This window comes from Spermophilus citellus (genome assembly GCF_964194105.1).
Source record: "Spermophilus citellus genome assembly, chromosome: 9".
In the NCBI taxonomy this organism is placed as follows: domain Eukaryota; kingdom Metazoa; phylum Chordata; class Mammalia; order Rodentia; family Sciuridae; genus Spermophilus; species Spermophilus citellus.
In genome coordinates this window covers 99,381,465-99,400,935 of record NC_138191.1, presented here as the reverse complement: position 1 = coordinate 99,400,935, position 19,471 = coordinate 99,381,465, and the positions used below count along the sequence as shown (strand labels likewise).

At 48.2% G+C, this 19,471-nt stretch overlaps 1 protein-coding gene across 6 annotated transcripts in view; it reads right to left on the bottom strand.

Annotated features, from left to right (window-relative positions):
- TTC39A (tetratricopeptide repeat domain 39A) overlaps nucleotides 1-18,002 on the bottom strand; it is a 39,360-nt gene extending 21,358 nt beyond the window's left edge. For 4 of the 6 annotated variants that reach the window (XM_081306439.1, XM_081306432.1, XM_081306436.1 and 1 more), the window contains exons 1-3: nucleotides 17,063-17,440; nucleotides 8,991-9,095; nucleotides 794-925 (exon numbers count right to left, since the gene is read on the bottom strand). In XM_081306439.1, the coding sequence (XP_081162565.1) occupies nucleotides 794-925; nucleotides 8,991-9,095; nucleotides 17,063-17,100 (275 nt within the window). In that variant the 5' untranslated portion in view covers nucleotides 17,101-17,440. Of the gene's footprint in view, nucleotides 1-793; nucleotides 926-8,990; nucleotides 9,096-16,677; nucleotides 16,801-17,062; nucleotides 17,441-17,982 lie in introns of those variants that run through there. The other 2 variants (XM_081306433.1, XM_081306435.1) reach the window with 2 other exon arrangements.
- Nucleotides 18,003-19,471: the final 1,469 nt, after the last annotated feature.

Genomic DNA, 19,471 nt, shown 5'->3' with positions numbered 1-19,471 from the left:
TGCTATGCTCCCAGAAAATTCCAAGGTGTATAGGATTCTCCAGATACTGAACTCCTGGCATTCCCAAATTCAGGACTTTCCTACACCCTTTGCCCTGCTGTTGTCTTCTGCCTGAATCCCTGTCCTGCTTCACTCTGCCCTGACCAGCACCTCATCACACTCCAGGGCCCTTCTGAGGTATTACCTTCTCCAGGAGTCTTTCTCACTTTGGGGGCTAGATACTCAAAACCCCATGAGCCCCCTGAATCATGCTGAATCACTCTCTGGGTCTGTGTCTCTGCCTGGTGGTACAGGTAACAAAACTGCCCCAGTTTGATAATCTAGGTCACCACATCTGGCCCAGGCACTCAGGGTCTATTGGCCCACTTATACAGCAAATATGGATTGGACACATTCAGTTATGCACCAGGTCCTGTGACCCATGTCCTCATGCAGTTTCCAGAACTACCCATCATCATATATTATCACACCCATTTTATAGATGAGGAAAGTTAGGTCCAGAGAGGGACCTGCCAAGGTCAGAGTTATGAAGTGACAGAGCTAGATTTCTCTCCTAGTCAGCACTGGTACCTGAAAGCTGCTTGGTAACTAGAGCAGATGACAAAGCTTTACTGCTGTGCTGGCAGGGACGGCTCTTAGCACTTGAGGACAAAACCACTTAGCAAAAAGCAACAGCACTAGTAGTGCCCTTGTCAATTATTTACAAAACTCCTCAGTGCCAGGCACTAGGATAGGACAGGATGGCAAACAGGGGGACCTCAAACCCCAGTCCCTGCCTCCCCACAGCCCCAACCTCTGACACAGCAACTGTGCTTCCTTCATCATGTTGCCGGCAAGCAGGATGTCCTGGGGGTCGAACGTCATCATGGCCTGCATCTCCAGGATGGTGGCATACGTCAGCGAGTGGTACATGCTCTCCTTGGTTCTGCCAGAGAAAGGGGACATTGAGGGCACCCCTCCTCCAGCTCCAGATGTGACTGGACAAGTGCAAATCACCTGCCATCCCCTTCCAGCTCTTCATGAGGGAAGCAGGTACTGTCTGACCCTTTCACTGCCACTCAAAAGACCTCGGATCAGCTCTTCCTCATCCTGCTGAGGGGTCCTAAATGACCTTCCAAATTTGAGCCTCAGTTCCTCCTCTCTCTGGGAGGGGTGGTAGCAACAATGTAGCTTGAGGACTAAGGTCCTGGAGGAGTGTGAACCTATAGCTGCCCTTCCCCAAACCTGGGCCCGCCTCTTGTTTCTGCCCTCACCTCCGGCAGGCAATCCCTGGTCCTATCTGTTCCCAAGATCCCTTCTATCCCCAAGCCCCAACCCTGGGCTAGCTCTCATCCCCAACCCCCTGGATCAGCTGTACTCTCGATCCCTTTGTCCCATCATCTGACCACTAGCCCCTGGTTTAACATCCCAGTTCCACTGGAAACAAGCTCTGCCGCCCCCCCCCCCCCACATGGTCTGGCTACAATGAATATTGCACCACTGGCCTCAATGAACCATCCAGACCTTCCCCGAAAAAACCCCATGCTCTCCTCCTCATGGTTCCTATGCCCTGAGATGCCCCTCCCCTGCCTCCAAGCCTCCTGGGAATCCAGGGCTCTTCCTCAGGGACTGTGTGCCTATGACCAGGCACAGGCCACACTGAACTGTCATCAGCATAGACTCAGCCATCTCCAAAGACTGTGGGCACCTCCAGGACAGAGCTTGGATGTGACTCACCTCTGTCCTCAGCCTTTGCCTCCTGCCTCCCTGCTCCTCCACAGCCCTGGGCTTCTCCACAGACGTGTGTTTGGGAAGGAGGGGGGTGGTTTAGCCTAACATATGGAGAGGGCAGAGGGCAAGGAGGCATGGGAACTATGCCAGTTTGGGCCTTGGTGGCTGTTCTGCAAAAGGGGGCAATGATGCTGGCTGGCCTGGGCCCTGTGGCCCTTGGGACTGACAGGAGGGAGCTGCTTGCCTGGCACAGCAGCAGTGTTGCTGCTTCCCCACGTGCCCTTGTCAATTATTTACAAAACTCCTCAGTGCCAGGCTTATGCTGGGAACTTCACAGGAGAGAGAGATGACTAAGGTTTATAGACAGTTTTATCATAAAATCATGTGACTCTAACCGTCTTCCTTTCTCGTTCATGAAACATCTGTAGATTGAGTTTCTTTTTTTTTTTTTTTTTTTTAATACTTCTGAGTGACTCTTGGGTGTTAGGCTTCTTGAGAGTCAAAGATTCCTGAAGGAAACAAAAAGCTGGAGGACCCCTCGTGATCCCTGCCTGTCCTCAAGATACCTCATCAGGCTTCCTCTGGGGATAGCAGTTTGTGGAAAAATGGCTGCCTGAAGTGGGGCCAAACTTGGACTTCAGAGTCCCTTAGACACAGAATGGAGTCTCAGCTTTGCCAGTCACCAGCTGTATGACTCTGGTAAACATCACAGTTTCTCTAAGTCTCAAGTTTTTCCTCTGTAAAGTGAATAAAATAACTCTTCTGTCCAAGGGTTATTGTATTTTTTGAGTGACACCCAGGTCAGGGGCCACAATGTCTATGCTCAGTAAATTGAGCTCCTCTGTGTCCTGCTAGGGTCAAGGTTAATTCCCAGCCCTCTCCTCAATGAGGGGCTTCCCAAGCAACACAGACACCCAACCCCCTGACGCCCCACAACCCCTTCTTCAGACCTCTCTAACTCAGGACCTAGCCTTTCCCTTCCTCTTCTTCCACAGGTCTCAGTCCCAGGAATCAGCCCCACCTCTCCAGCTTCCCTGCTGAGCCCAATATGGTACTTGGCCCAGAAGGAGGGACAGCCCCACCTGTGTAGCTGGCAGGCAAAGAAGAATTTCTAGTCTGAGTTCCAAGGCTCCAACATGCATCTGTGGCTAGAATCCTAGCCCTGTCTCAGCCTATCATCTGGAAGCCCCCTAACTCTGATCAAGACTAAAAACTCATATACAAAGGCAGGACAACCCCCAAACCTCAGTATGTACTCCACATGTTTTTATTTGCACACACAGAATCTAGGCCCCACACAGCTGCGCTGAACCCAGCTCTGCCAAACAATGCCCACTGGGATCCCACCTTCCAGGGCCCAGAGCAGTTATCAAGATGGGGAGGGTGCTGGAAGAGCCATCAACAGAGCAGGATGCTGTGACTGGGGACCCCTTGGCCACTTGAGGTGACCTCAAGTTCTTCCTTCCTGGCTCACACCCAACAATTAGGCCTTATCAGCCATCATGACGGCCCTTGCCTCCACCATCTGGGCCTTCTCATCCTGACCCAACCCCCACTGCTCTTTCCTAGGCCCCCAACTCTAGTCCCAGCCTAGGGCCTCACTTTCCAAGTATGTCTGGAGGCAGACACAGCCCTCTACCTCTCCTTATCTCTACTCCCTCTTCATCAGAGCTCCCATTTCCTGGTCCCTCATCCTGGTCTTCTCAAAATTCACCTCACTGCCCTCCTCTCAAGACAAGCTGCTTCCAGGGGACTGTACATCCCATTCACCTTCCCTCAGACTGCTGGGACCCTTCCCTACTAGGACCTGCTGTAGCTCTTCCCACTCCAGCCAGGTTGAGGGTCTCCACCCTCAAATACACCAGAGCCTCATTCACTGCAGGTTCAGGCTCAGGCTATTCCCTCTCATCCAGCCCAGAAGTTTACATGTCACTTCTTCAAGAAAGCTGTTTGAAGCCAGTTTCACAGGCATTTGATCTGTGCTGCTGCACAGAGCATTGCACCTAAAAAGGTCCTATGTTTGGTTTAATTCTGTTATCACTGCCTCAAATTCTTTTTTTTTTTTTTTTTTTTTTTTTTGGTACCAGGGATTGAACCCAGGGGCTCTTAACTGCTGAGCCTTGTCCCCATCCCTTTTTGTATTTTGTTTAGAGACAGGGCCTCATTAAGTTGCTGAAGCTGGCTCTGAACTCAAGGATCCTCCTGCCTTAGCCTCAGAAGCCACTGGGATTATAGGCATATGCCACTGTTCCCAGTTCAAAATTCTTAATTTGGAGCTAAATGACCCCACATTTTCATTTTGCAATGGGGTCTGAAAATTAGGCATCTTGCTGGGCACACACCTATAAGCCTAACAGCTCAAAAGATTGAAGAGACTGAAGCAGAAAAATTCCAAGTTCAAGGCTATTTAGCAAGACCCTGTCTCAAAATAAAAAATAAAAGATAGCACATTGGCACACATCTGTAATCCCAGCAACTCAGGAGGTTGAGGCAGGAGAATTTCAAGTTCCCAGTCAACCTCAGCAATATAGTGAGGCCTTAAGCAATTTAACAAGAACTTGTCTCAAAATAAAGAATAAAATAAGAGGGCTGGGGATGTGGCTCAGTAGTAAAGTGCTCCTGGATTTAATCTCCAGTGCATGGGCATGCACACACACACACACACAAAAAAAAAAAAAAAAAAAAAAAAAAAAAGGAAAAGAAAGAAATTATGCAGCTGACACCAAAGCCTTCCTGACCCGCACATGAGTTGGAGTCCCTGTGTAGCTCTCAGCAAGCTTATGGTTGGTTTCACTATTCCCCTGCTGGGACCTGACAACAGCCCATGTCTTGCATAGTACTGGAGTATCAGGACACCTCATGCAGGTTGAATGAACCAGCAACAGTCCTCTCCCGCCCTCCCTTCCCCTGGATGGCACCTTGAACCTCGTCTTCATCATGCAGAATGGCTCTGCTTCTGGAGCCTTAAAGGATGCCAGCGCCCTCACAACCACAGTTTCCCTAGCTTCCTGCCTTTGCCCCACCTCTAACCTGTCTCCTCTTCCTGACCCCTCGGCCAGCCTTCCTCATACCTGCCTGTCTCTTGTCAGAATACTCAGTGCTAAGTCCTATATGACCTTATGACGCCTTCAGTTAGGAACCCCAGCCCAGGGTCTGCAGGACTGCCCGCTTCTTCCACACTGCTACTGAACACTGTGAGAGAGCTGCCAGGCAGACAGGCACACCTCAGGCTGGGGGCCTGGTCAGGCCTGTCACACTACTCACCTTTTACTCTCCCTATGCCCCCCCCCCACTGCCTGACCCCTCAGTCTCAACAAGTGACCTTTCTCTTGGAGAAATTCCAGGATGTCCACAGGGATGCACCCTGAACTTCCTGTGCCCAGGCACATGCAGGTCTGTGCACACCCTTTTCTACCTCTTCACTCCTCCTGGTGGAGAGGCAGCATGAGGTCTTCCTATGCAAGGTGACTGCCTCCACCCTGCCAAGACCCAACAGAGCACAGTGGTCAGAGTGGGGACTATGGGCCAAGTGGCCCTGCATTTAATCCCAGCTCTGCCACTTATGAACCATGATCACTTATTTATCGAGAAAAATTAACAGGGCAGACTCCATGTTCCAGAGACAATGTTGTGAGACTGACAAAGAGCTAAGTACCAGAGATTAGCAGAACAGACATAAGGAAGGGAGCTTGGTAAACATAGTGACTTCCCCTGGGAGTAAAAGAGGGATAACATCCCCTATAGCTAAGGCAGACAATTAAACAAGACAACGTGACAGTGAAATTTAATCCCAACCTCTCCTGAAGCTTCAGAGGCTACAAATGGGGACCAGGACTGCTTTTTAGCAAGAATCATTTTCCCTAAACCAGGGGTTCTCCATGTTGAGGTATTTTTTTGCCCCCACAACATGCCCCTCGAGGACATCTGGCAAGTTCTAAAGTTTTTTTTTTTTTTTTTTTTTTTTTTTTTGGCTATCACAGGTGGGACATAATTTGTTCCCCTGGAGACTTTTGGCAATTTTGGAGACATTTTTGGTTAACACAAGGCAGGTAGGGAGGGCTAGAATTGATACTATCACCTGTGGGAAAGCACTGAGGCACCGAGGCTACCCTGCTCTACATGCAAGGTAAGAGGGACCTCCTGGGAAGACTGGTTCTCTGGGGTACCTCCTTTAGAGTGAAGGTTTTGTCTTTGGAGTGCTTCCCTGAGGTGAGGGAGAGGAGGAGGAAAAATCCCTCCTCAGGACTTTTTGGTAGGTTCACTGAGGACCTGAGTGTAACGTGCCATGTGGTTTTAGTGGTTTTTTCCCCCTGTGCTCTGATTCTCTTCTGTTGGCCCCAAGTCTACAGGACAGTCCAGAGTTAAACCAAGGTGTGACCTGGTGTTCACTAGGCCTCAGGGGATGAGGAGAAAAGCCAGTGTCAATGTTTGGTGTGTGGCAGTATAGTCTTGAGATAGCCAATTTCCAGTGCAGGAGATGGCTATGGTCTGGGGTCCAGGACAATGAGAGACAGGAGATGACCAGGAGGGAATTGGGAGCAAGAAGCCTTCCAAAACTATTGGGAAGGGGCTAGATGCAGTGGCACATGATGTAATCCCAGAGATTCATGAGGCTGAGGGAGGAGGATTGCAAGTTCAAGGCCGGCCTCAGCAACTTTGTAAGAGCTTGTCTCAAAATAAAAAAAATAAGAAAAAAGACTGGGGGTGTAGCTCAGTAGTAGAGGATCCCTAGGTTCAACTCCTAGTACCTCAAAACAAAAAACAAACAAAAACTATTTGGAAGGAAACCTGGGCATTATCAATGGAGAAGATGATTGGGTCACCTGAGTCCTTCAGAGGGTGAGAATGAGGTATAGGATAGCTACCAGAAAGACTCATTCTGATCATCACATCCTGGATCCCCCACCACACTCCAGAAGCTGGGCCTCTGAGCCCAGAAAACAGAATGATGGGCCAGTCAACTCCAGAAAAAGTGAACAGAGGGCTGGGATTGTGGCTCAGTGGTAGAGCGCTCGCCTAGCACATACAAGGCCCTGGGTTCGATCCTCAGCACCACATAAAAATAAATAAATAAAGATATTGTGTCCAACTAAAAAATAAATATTTTTTTTAAAAAAGTGAACAATCAGGCTTGGGGACTTGTATAAACCAGTAGGCCTGCCTGGGCATTAGCTTTCCTGGGATCTGGGGAACTGGGTATAGCAATATAGAGGATATCGTAGGACTGAAGAGAGGGAGATTAAAGGAAAATAGGCAGATGACATGATAGGACCCCAGCCTCCTCACCCCACCTCAGAATTCAGGCAGCCTTGGGTTCTCTGTCCAGGCTTAGAAATGGAGGATTCTTTTCAGGAAACTGGGCCACACCAGATGCTGACATCTGGGGGCCAGCAGCTCTCTCCCAGATCTCACCAATCACAAGGCTACTTGGCACAGGTTTTCCAGCTGGCCTTTGAGTGAATTCACTGTTAACTATGACTAGGGATCATCAGGTATCTGAGAAAATACCCCATGAGAGAAGGGTTCCCACCATTAAACAGAATTCAGGAAACTGGAGAAGTCAAGATCATATGAAAAGAATAAAGATCCTGGGAAAAGAATAGAGCATTTTAAAAAGGGATAATAAGCTGTGATGATAACAACAACAATGATAAATTAGAAAGCTTACTATGTCAGGCTCTGTCATATGGAACCTCACATTCTAAATGTAGCTATAAAGAAGACAACAGGTCCACAAATCAAGAATAAGATGTTATAGGAAAAAAAGAAGATCCACAGAACAATACAGAATACTAAAAAATTATCATGTACTTGTAGAAGCAGTCAATAGAAGGACTTAATAACGAAGCTGAGGAAATTCCCAAAAATTGGAGGAAGAAAATGATAAAGAATCAGAAAGGGGAACGGGAGATAAGAGCTGTAGAAAAGGATTGATCTAAATAAATAAAGCCAGGAAAGAGAAACAATATATAGAGGGAATTTCCTAGAACTGAGTCTCCAAAAAATAATATGGGATAAAAAAAAAGAGACCTTTGTTTTAGCACATCACTGTGAAATTCCAGATTTTCAAGATTAAAAGGGAAGATCCTAAACATTTCTAGAGAAGGAAAAAAGATCACATGAAAAGTAGAATTAGGGTTCAGAGAGACAGAAGATGACAGAAAGCAGGGGAGTTATACCTTCAAACTTCTGATAGAAAAACATGTTATGTTCATGCAACTCTTTGTTAGGAAATTTCTAGAGGGCATATTCTGGAAAAATCCAGTAGACTATATGAGAGAAAGACTTGGGTTCAAGGAAACAGGAGAGAGGCAACAAGAGCCTGGGGCGGGGGTGGTAGCTGGGAGTGGCCAGGAGACCGTATATCCAGGTTTCCAGGAAGAACAGGGACTGAGAGCTCACTTGGTATTTGGACATATAGGGAAAAACTCATGATAGGATCAACTGGTGGAATTAAGGATAAATGTGTAAAGTGTGACTCTACTTTGGGTACAACCAGAGAAGTGAAAAATTGTGTTCCATCTGTGTACTATGAATCGAAGTGCATTCTGCCTGTCATGTATAACTAATTAGAAAAATTTTTCAAAAAGTAGTAAGTAAAAAAAGGTGACTTTCAAAAGATATATTCCATGCTTGTATGAATATCAAAATGGATTCTACTGCTCTGTATAACTAAAAAGAACCATATTTTAAAAAAAAGAGAGAGAGAAACAGCAAATAAAGAATATAATCAAAGTGTGGGATCAAAAGTTAAAAAAAAAAAAAGGTGACCTTCATGAAATGAGAATCATATCTCAGTTTTAAAGACAAAGAAAATATGATAAGAAAAAGCAGTGTAGGCATATTATCAAGAAATAAGGCAGCAAACACTGGGGGAATTGATTAAAAGAGCAGTGCTCATTATTACCCTACTGATCTTGAAGTAGGCAACTGCAGGGAAAATAAGCAAAGCAACTATGTTAGCCGATGGAGACAAGAAGCCCCAGTGGACTCAGCAGGAATAAGAGGTAAAGTGGGAAGAGGTGAATAAGTCACAGCGACCTTAGAGAGGTCTCTATGGTGGCTGCTCAAAGGCTGTGGGACTGGGATCCTGAGCCATTTTATGGGACTTCTCAGTGGTCACGGTGACCCAGAAAGCTGAAGGCATTGAGTTACATGAGGTTCTTCTCAAACAAGACCTCTGGTTCTCCACGACCAACATGCCCCATCCCTACACACACATTTGCACCGCATGTGCACACGCAGCTCCGCCCTTCACCCCCACTAGGGCTTAAGCTCACCTGGGTTTGAGGTAGCTGAGTGCTTCTGAGAACTGGTTGGTGAGGAACAGGTCCAGGGCCGTCATGCACTGGTCCAGGGCCTCATGGAGGTTGCTCACAGGAGTCCTGAGAGGAGAGAAATGGGCCTCAGCTCCTCCTGGCCAACTACCTCTCTGGTTAGCCTTGAGTATCTTTCCCAAGCCCTTCCAGGCTGCCCACTCTGTACTGGAATAAAGAGACAATTTGGACCCACTTCTCAATGTCTCCAAGGGTGAGAGGAGGAGCAAAAGTGTGTGTGACATCTGAGATGTTCAGGAGAATAGACAGCAAGAAGACCTCGGGAATAAATGTATCTTACCCTCCACAAGAGCAGTGGGGATCCTTGTGGCCTTTTTGACCCATTGGGCTCTGCTGTCCCCCCTGGGGGGGTGCAGCTCACCCACTAAGTCCCACTTCTGTCCCTCCTTCTCCAGGCCTCCTCCTGTCTCTCGGGCCTGCACTCTAGAACCCCAGACACTGTCATAATGGGCCATGGAGGGCAGCAGACCTGTAAAAGCAGCCCGGGGCATTCCATACTGCAGTCTCACCTTCCCAATGACACCTCCCACACACCCGCCCTCCCCACTTCTCACATGTCTCTGAGGTCCTTATCTTCTCTCATATGTGATATATTCTTGTGTTTATGGTCTGTCTGTCTCTCTCTCTCCACAAAAATACAAGCACTAAAAGACAGGAATCTTACTTTTGATCACTGCTGTATCCCCAGCACTTAGGATCTGGCACAAAGTAGGCTTTTAACACATATGTGAAGTGAATGAATGAATGAATGAAAAAATGGGAGTAAAAAACAAGGAAAACAAATTCCTAACTTTTCTGGGCTTCAGTATTCCCATCTAAAAAATAAGATGTGAAATGAGAAAGATCCCAGAAGTCTGACTGATAATCTTGAGAATGCCTCTTCTCAAGGGATCTCTTGTGAGTGAAGGAAGGTTCCAGAAAGGAGCTCAGTGATATCATTGAAGGGAATTCCTATTTCCCAAAAAATAGTAAAGAAAAAACCTCTTCTCCACCAAGTAAACTACCTATACCTTGAGGCCCAATTCTAGTGCTTCCTGTTCCATACATCGGATCTTACCAGGCAAAATGAGATGTGTCCCGTTTAAACTCCCATTCATTCTCCCAAATATGTTCTCCCTCAGTTCTGCCATTTTAATAAGTGACACACCTCTGCCCAGTTTCTCAAGCCAGAAATCTGACAGTTATCCTTGACACACCCCTCTCACAGGCCTCCATCATCCACTACATCACTAAACGCTATCAACTATACTACCTAAATGTCTCAAAACCATCCTCTTGTCCAGCATGATGCCCCAGCCTTGTAATAGCAGAGACTTGGGAGGCTGAGGCAGGGAGACTGTGAGTCCGAGGGCAGCATCAGCAATTTAGGGAGGTCCTAAGCACTTAGGAAGATCTTGTCTCAAAAAATAAAGCAGGCTAGGGATACAGCTCAATGATAAAGTGCCCCTGGGTTAAGTCCCTAGTACCTCACCACCACCAAGAAAAACCCTACCTACCCCGTTCCATGCCCAGTGGCCTCTGGCCCAAGTCTCTATCATCTTTACCCAAGTCTGTTCCGATCACTTCCTACCCCTTCTCTCTTTTTTAAAATTTTTTAAAAAATACTTTTTTAGTTGTAGATGAACACAATACCTTTATTTTATTTGTTTTTATTTTTATATGGAATTGAACCCAGTGCCTCACACACTCTAGGCAAGCACTCTACCACTGAGCCACAATCCCGGCCCCTCAGCTAGACAGTTTTTATTCCACATTTCATGTCTCTCAACTTGCTTCTTTATTATCCATTTGACTTATTAGGTTCTGAGTACTTTCTTTAGGTCTTTCACAACTTCCTTCTTTAGGTGTGTCTGATCTGTTATTTGTCCAGGATACTGATTTTTTTTTCATGTTGATTATTATATTTTTCCTTTCCAGAAATTCTTCTTGGTTCTTTTTCAAGTATGTTTTGGATATTTTAGGTAGTATTTTGTTACCTGCTTATCTTATTGTTTCAAGTTCTTCTTCAATTTCTATATATTTTGGGGGGGAGGGGTACTGGGGATTGAATCCAGTGGTACTTTATTCTGAGCCAGATTCCCAGTCCTTTTTATTTTTATTTTGAGACAGGGTCTCACTAAGTTGTTGAGACTGGTCTCAAACTTGAGATCCTCTTGCTTCAGCCTCCTGAATTGCTAGGATTACAGTCATGCATCACTATGCCTGTTTCAACATCTCCACAATTCTTTTTTTGGCGGCGGGGGAGTTGCGGGGAGGGACTAGGGGTTGAACTAGGGGCACTTGACCACTGAGCCACATCCCCAGCCCTATTTTGCATTTTATTTAGAGACAGGGTCTCACTGATTTGCTTAGTGTTGCACTTTTTGTTGAGGCTGGTTTTGAATTCCTGATCATCCTGCCTCAGTCTGTCTAGCTGCTAGGATGACAAGCATGTGCCACCACACCTGGCATCAATGTCTCCACAATTCTTAAGCACAATTATTTATATTCTGTATCTGCTAATTCTAGCATTTAAGACTCTCAGATAAACTACCATTTGTTCCTGATATCTGCTGATCATAATGGCTTGTTTCCTTGTGTATTTTAAAATTTAAACATGAATTCATCATTGTCAAAGGGACCTTGGGACAAGGGCACATCCATCCAAAAAGGACTTCCATTTACTCCAGCCAAGTTCCCTGAGGCACTGACATCCTGAGACCACTTAAGTCACTTTTCTAATTTATGAATTCTAGGACCACAAAAGTGGTGTGCATTCGAACCCAGCATTTGTGTCATGGCAGATCAATATTTAGAATTTTCTAGAGAACCCTTTTTTTCCCACCAGAACTGTTGTCTCCCTTTTCTGGTGGATGATCTTTTTTTCTGGCCCATCCTCCTAGTCACTGAGATTGAAGGCCTTAGGGTCCCACATTTATGAGGAAGAGGAAGACTATATGCTAATTCCTCATACTGTTGTACCTGCGCAGGCTCAAGACCTCATCTCCCGTCCCTTGTGTGGCTATTGGCATTGACAGGTCTAGGTTTCTGAATCTGCAAGGACCCTAAAGTTGCTGTGGCTTCATTTCATTTCCAGCCTGACTCTAGCTCCCTCTTTGTTCTTGGATTGAGAGAATCTGCTTCTACTGAGGGAGTTCAGAAGGTGTCATAAAGGGTGATTGGTATAACCCATCCATCCTCCAGGTAGTTTTTTTGGAGGCAGAATATTTGAAACATTATTCCCTCTAATCTGTCCCTTTTTTATAGCCAAATATGTCCATTTAAAAACCAGATCTATGGCTGGAGTTGTGGCTCAACGGTAGAGCACTCCTCTCATATGAGCGGGACCCTGGGTTCAATTCTCAGCACCACATAAAAAATAAATGAGTGAAATAAAGTTATTGTGTCCAACTACAACTATAAAATAAATATTTAAAAAACCCCACAGATCTGACCATGTCACTCCTAGACTTCAAATCCTTCACTGGTTCCCCATCCTCTCAAGGCAAAGACCCAGTTCCTTTTCATGGTCTAAAAAGTCCCACCCCAAGCTGCCCCAGCCCTCTCCTCACAAGGCCTAGATGTGTCTATCTTCCTTTGTGCCCTGGGCCCAGCCTGTCAACTAATGCTCAATCCATTCAGCTCTGTTGGATAAATAAATCAACAAGGTGGCACTGAGCACCTACTACCCTGGATGTTCAACAGCACTCTCTCCTTGAACTCTCAAAATGCTCTGTGCAATAGGATTATTACCACCCCCGCTCCCTTTGCCAAACAGACACGCACACTGCAAATGAGGAAACAGACACAGAGGTGACTTGGCCAAGGTGATACACCCACATGTGAGTTCCAACCCAAGTTTCTTCCTGAGCCAAGACATATCAGTTCAGCCTCAGGGAACCAAGTCCATTGCTATGGTTTATGTCCAAGAGCCTAACTCCCATTTATGCACACATACCCTACTCCCTCCATCCCCCACCAAGAAGAGGTTCTGCCCACCTGTCCATGCACAGCCTGAGGGACAAACAGTACAGAGATGCATATCTGTCCCCCTGGCAACCCTAGCACCTCTTTGGCTTAACTGGAGTGAGGCTGGTAAGTGACTTTCCTTCCTCCAGATGATTTCCTCCTTCCTTCACTCCCATAAATACCCACTGAGCTCCTATTCTGGGCCAAGTGTGGGGCGAGGCTCTGGGAACACAGAGAGGGCCCAGACCTGGGCCTGCCCTTGAGCTCACAGTCTGTAGTAGCAATAGGTGCAGGTGGAGACAGTGATAGTCATCCTGATCAGGGCTGTGATCATGGGGATCACTGGAACTGAAGAGGCCCAGAGGAGGTCTCCAACCCTGCCTGGGGCACTCAAGAAAGCTATCTGGGACAGATGGTGCAGAGTTGCAGATATGACAGAGAAAGAAGTGCAAGAAGGGACAATGTGCACAAAGGGCTGGAGACACCACACCTGTACAGCAGTTAGGGGGCTAAGCAGTCTCAAAGGGTTGGAAGACAGAGACTCCAAAAAAGCAGCTAAATAGAGAGGTGAGACGGGGGCGGGGGGCTGACGGGGGAGCTCAGGAAAGAGGGACACTGTAGTTCATTCAATCTAATATATGAAATATGATATGTCAAGAGCTTTGTAATGTTGTGAACAACCAATAAAAAATTAAAAAAAAAAAAGAGGGACACTGGCCCCACTTAACTTAATAATAGCATTAACACCATCCACCACCAAGAGAATATCATTCAAGTTTTATCTAAATTGGAGACTGCATTATTTCACTCAATCCTCCAGCTAGCAGGCACTCTTATCTGTACTGACAGATAAGGGAGGGAAGGCCCTAAAGCGGAAACAAGGTCTGGCCCCTCCCAAGAAGCTGGGAAAAGACAAATGCTTTCTGCATCTCAGTGCTCCAAGTCTTTCCCCTGGCCTGACTGTGACAGAAGCCCCTCCTTCCCATAGGCTGTGTCTTGAAGGCCACTCTCCTTTAGGGCACCTTCAGGTAAGCAGGTGATGGGTCTGTGATGAGGGGCCATCTCCTTGGGAACACTGACAGGGATGGGTAAGGAAGGTGGCCAAGGGAAGCACAGGGTTGGGTGAAGAATGGAGCAGGGCTGGTGACCAACTACAGGAATTTTGGCTAGTGGTGGTGGGGCTTTCCCATTCAGATCCCATCCACTTAAGGCCCACATGAGATAGGAACTGGACAGAGTGGAAGGGGGCATCAGGCAGCCTGGAGCCCCTCCCTGCTCTCCTTTAGCCTCCCACCTCCCATCTGTTGTCACCTGGTCTGCTACCCTAGTGCTTCATGGGCAGAGACAGAGTGGGGTAGCTAGAAGATCCTCAGCCCCAGCTAAAAAGCTCCCATCCCAACCTCAGTCAGGGTGAGCTGGATGTGGGGCAGGGAAGCGAAGTCACTCAAGAAGCAGACTGGAGCCAGAAGTGGCTTTTAATCCCCGCTCCATCATGGGAGAGGGGGACTTCGGCGCCACCAGTGAAGTAACATATCCACTTCCAAAGTGACATTTCTAAACTCCTTCCAGAGACCCCTTAAATGCACATAAAGCGAGTGCCCTGTGGCATGACAAGGTGGCCTTTAAGAATTTTGAAAGCACATAACCCTGGACTCAAGCTGTGTTCCAGCAATAACTTCCTGCAAAAACCTGAGAAAGTTCTTTAACCTCTATGAGCCTCAGTTTTTTCATCAGTGGCCTGGGAATGACAGGATCTACCTCCCTGTGTTGTCGTAAAGAATGAGATTGTGTAAAGCACAATAGGAAGTACTCAGAAAAGGTCAGCAATTATAACTTTTTCCTAACATTATGTATTGCCATCATTTATTTTACTGAGCAGCACTGATTTTATAATAAAACTAAATAACTTTAAAAGATTGAGTACATACCTATAACTTGGCAATTCTACTATTAAGAGACACTCCAGAGAAACACATGCGCAAAGGACACCTGTACAAGAATATTCAGTATTTGAACAGCAACACATGGGGACCCACCTCAATGTCCAACAAGAAAGGAAAGTAAATAAATGTGAGTCTTTACACAGGGTGGTGTACCATATATCAGGGCAAGGACAACCAGAGTCACATGATCAAGAAGGCTAAACCTCAGAAACCTGACATTGAATGAGGAAAAAGCTGCAGGACAACACATGCTATGACTCCACTTTAAAGAACATCTACCTACCATTTAGCATTTCATATATTCAGCAAAAGAATGAAAATGAGGAAATGAAAAAACCAAAATTCAGGATGGCAATTATCTCTGGAGAGGGAAGGAGGGAAGGAGTGTCCACAGAGGTTTCCATGGTTTATTAAAAAAAAAAAAAAGAACATGAACTAAATGGGGCACAGTGATAATATCTGACAAAGTTGGGTGACAAAAACATGAGAGTTCAGTTTATTATTTGCTATCTTCTTCCAAAGAATTAAAAATATTTTATAATTTTTAAAGTGGTAGAGATTTGAGGCTTACTTTGTTCACCACTGACCATCCTGCCTTAGGGCTGGGCCCAAAACAGGTCTTATTTGATGAGTGACTGAATTAGTGTTCACAGAGAAGGTGGAGATGGTTCTGATTTGGGCCTCAACTGCTCAGATCCCATGAGGATGACTCTGACCAAGGCAGGGGCAAATAGACCTACGTGACCTCAAAGAACAGTAGGCCATGGCAGGACTGCAGGGAGGCAGGTGAGGTCAGTCTGAGGAAGGTCTGCCAGTGCTAGAAGAGCCAGCCTGCTGCCCTGGAATCCCACAGCAGGCCCAGAGGAGCCTGAGGTTGTGGAGGGGACTCAGGCATGGATGTGGTGGTATAAAGAAGAGGGATGAATGTGGATTTCAGTCCCAAAGTCTAGGATTCTTTCATGGAAGCCTTGCTCCATGCCTGCATACTCTCCAGGAAATCACTTTTCTAGACCCAGTGGGGTGGTGCTAAGTCAGAGCTGGGCAGAAGGGGACCTAAGCAAGCTCCAGATTTACAAGGATTTCAGCCCTCAGCAGGAAGGTGGCCCAGCCTCCCCATATTTTCCAAAGGTGGGTCGAAAAATTTAGGGAGGGTAAAGAACGTGGCCAAAGTCATATAACAAATGATCAAGGCAAAACTTACCAGGGCATCCCTCACCAGCAACCCAGCTTCTGAGCTCTTATACTCCAGCCCCACACAAAGGCCCTATGGGGGCATCCAGCTGCCCAGATGGCACCAGGTTCCTAACTTCCCTGTTCATTTGTTAGGCCTCAGGCCCTTGGCAAATATTGTCACCGGTAGTGAGGCTCCAGGCAGGGCAGGCATAGGTTCCAACTCACCTGGGTTTCTATCTCTGCCCAGCAACCTGCCAGCAGCCAGAAATCCCGGCAGCTGCCCCTACCCACCGGGCCTTAGGAAAGGCAGAGCTGCGGAAGGTCTCTGGACAGCAAGCAGCTGTCACTGCTACAGGGACAATGTGGAGGTCCCACAGGATTCCTCAATGGGTGGGGGTAGGGCTGGGCAAGACAGCCTTGTTGATAGTGCCAACGCCCACCTTTTACAACCCTGTTACATCCCCTGGGCCGGGTTGGACGAAACAGCCCTTTAAGTCCACCCAATATCACTGAAGATGACGTGGGTGGGAGCTCTGACATCAGACAGAACTCGTCCCAACTCTTACCTCGGGGAGGAGCGGAGACAAGTCAGATAAAGAGCTATGCCTCAGTTTCCTCATCTTAGCGCGGGGATGGTCACAGGCCCACCCCAGACACCAACGCGACGCGGCTGGTAAGCAGGCTCCTGCAAACATGGCTCTGACTACACCTCCGTGAGAAAGTTGGGACCCAGAGGGGGAGTGGCCGACCCAGGGTCCCCTGGGGCAGTTTCCGCAGCCCCCTCGCGGCTCCCGGCGCGGGCCGCCCCAGAGGCAGCGGGGCGGGGGACTGCGCGCCCGGCAGGGGCGACAGCCGCAGTGCGGGCCGCGGGCGCGGCGGGGAGGCTCGGCGCGGGCCCCCGCACGTCCCCGCCCCGGCCCGCGCCCCCGGGGCCGCCCGCCGCGCACTTACCCCGCGGGCAGGGCGCCCGGGGCGCCGGCCGTGGTCATCGCCGAGGGGGGCGAGCGGCGCTGCCCCCGCCGGACGCCAGCAGCGGCCCAGGTGCTGCCGCCGGATCCCGGAGCCCCGCGCTGTGCAGCCGAGCCACGGAGGCGGCGGCCGGGGAGGGGCGCGCCGGGGGCGGGGAAGGCGGCGGGGCCGGGCCGGGCCGGGCCTCGGTCTGCCCACCCGCGCAGTGGGGCCACGGCCACCCCCAGCCTCCCGGAGCTGGGGCAGGGCTGGGGCGGGGCCTGCCTTCGCCCGGCCCGCGCGAGGGTCCCCACTCCCAGCCCGGAGAGGTGCGACCCGGGCCACAGATTCTGTGCGCAGACCCCGCCCAGCGCTCGCTCCTACCGCTCACGCCCCCACCAGAGTTAGAAAGTTCTCCTAGACCTGAGGTCCACCTTCCTGTCACTCCCCTCCCCCACAGCTCCCGCCCCGCAGCGGCTCCCACCGGAGCCTCTGATGTCCTACAACATTAATGGGGGCATTCATGCAGAGAAAGACACAGCCTCCAGAGTCAGGCTTGAATTTTAATCCCAAACACATGTCCATGGAGTATGTTTGTAGGAGACCAGAAGGCGGGAAATAACGCGATTTTAGCACTCACTGCTAGTGGGCAGCTCACACTAGTCTTCTCAATCTCCATAATTGCCATTTTACAGATGTGGAAACTGAGGCATAGGGTTCATGTGATTGGCTCCGGAGCACGCACCTAATACGTGACAAGCTGCGATTGGAACCCTGCCCTTCTGACTCTGGAGCTCATGTGCCAGTCCTTCACCCCACTGATCTTCTCTTTTATTCTCAATGCTTGTGTGTGGGGTCACTCTCCAGGTGTCCACTGTGCATCTAGGCCTCAGGTGGGTATGTAAGCCCAGGGTTGAACTGACCTGATCTCCTGGCAGAGAAAGTTCTGGCCCATCAGGAGTTAACCAACCACCACCTCTGGGTCCCAGATGCTCTTAATCATGACTCATCACAGCACAGCACGTGGCTGCCATTAGAGCTGTCCCTTCACATAGGCTGGGGACAGGAGAAGGAGGGACTCCACTTCCCCTAGATCAGGTTAAGTTCCTAGATGTCAGAGGAGGAAACAGGAGGGGGCAGTCTGCAGAAGCAACCAGGGTGGGAAGAAGACTTGGACTAGATCCCAGGGGAGCCAGGCAGGCTGTTTGTAGGGGGGAGAGGTTTGTGGGATTATTGCTTACATTAAACAAGCTTCCTGGGAAGGCAGTAAGCTCCCCTCCAGCCCATGTGTAAGCAGAGGGCAGATGCTTACTTCCAAGAATCATCCCACCTCTGCAGTCTCATATATAGGCATAAAAAAGATAATTAACTTTAAGAAGCAGTCTATAATGACATCCACACGAAACTGTAAGGAATCCAGATGAGGAGAGTCAGGGGGCCTTCTGGAGAAGGTGGGGTCAGAGCTGAGCTTTGAAGTTATATTATTAATGAAGTTGTGGAGCAAGTGTACCAGGTAAGGGAACAATATGCATGAAAACATAGAGGTGGCAAGGGCACATTGGTGACAGCTGGAGTTTGGAGGCTGTGACAAGACCAGCAATTTATTGTAAAAACAAGTCCCAGGTGATGAGGCTGGGAGGCTGTTACATGCCATGCACTTTCAAATCTCCACGTATTTGCCCATGCTGTTTCCTTTCCCTAGAACATATGTCCTTTCCTTGTCACTCATTATCCATTCATGTGACCAGGGATGGATCCAGAAGCTTACTATTGGGAGGCTTCTTTAAAAAAAAATCATACAAATTTACTGATAGAAAATTGCTAGGGTCCTCCTGGAGCCTCAGAAGATGCCAGGCAGGTGAGGAAGAGATCCTGAAGCTTTAAGCTACATTAGCTCCAAGGTAGATCTTCACGGTATTTGACCAACATGTATTAAGAACATTCTAATGCCCAAACTCCTCCTTACCCTACAGGTTTCTATTCAGATACTGCCTCTTCCAGAAAGCCCTCCCTCTCAGGCTGGGCTGGGAATCCTGGGCACCCACTGCCTTAACCTGCTCTGACCAATCCTAATTCCCCCTACCACGGGACACTCTTGAGGGCAGGGCCTGGTGAGATTCATCTGTGTGTTTCAGCGCCTGACAGCTGGTGTTGCCTGACTAATCACCAGACATGAACACTAGGTCCAGAACTTTATAGTTTCCCTAAGGAAATAATTACCTCTAAGGTAATTATTGCAACAATGGCTGATGCACATCAAAAGCTTCTTAAGTGCCACACATGGTATTAAATATGTAACATGAGTTATCTCATTTAATTTTCATTTCTAACTAGATAGAGCTTCAGTTTCCTCATCAGTAAAATAGAAATAATACTAATGCCTACATCAAAGGGCTTTTGTAAGAATTAAGA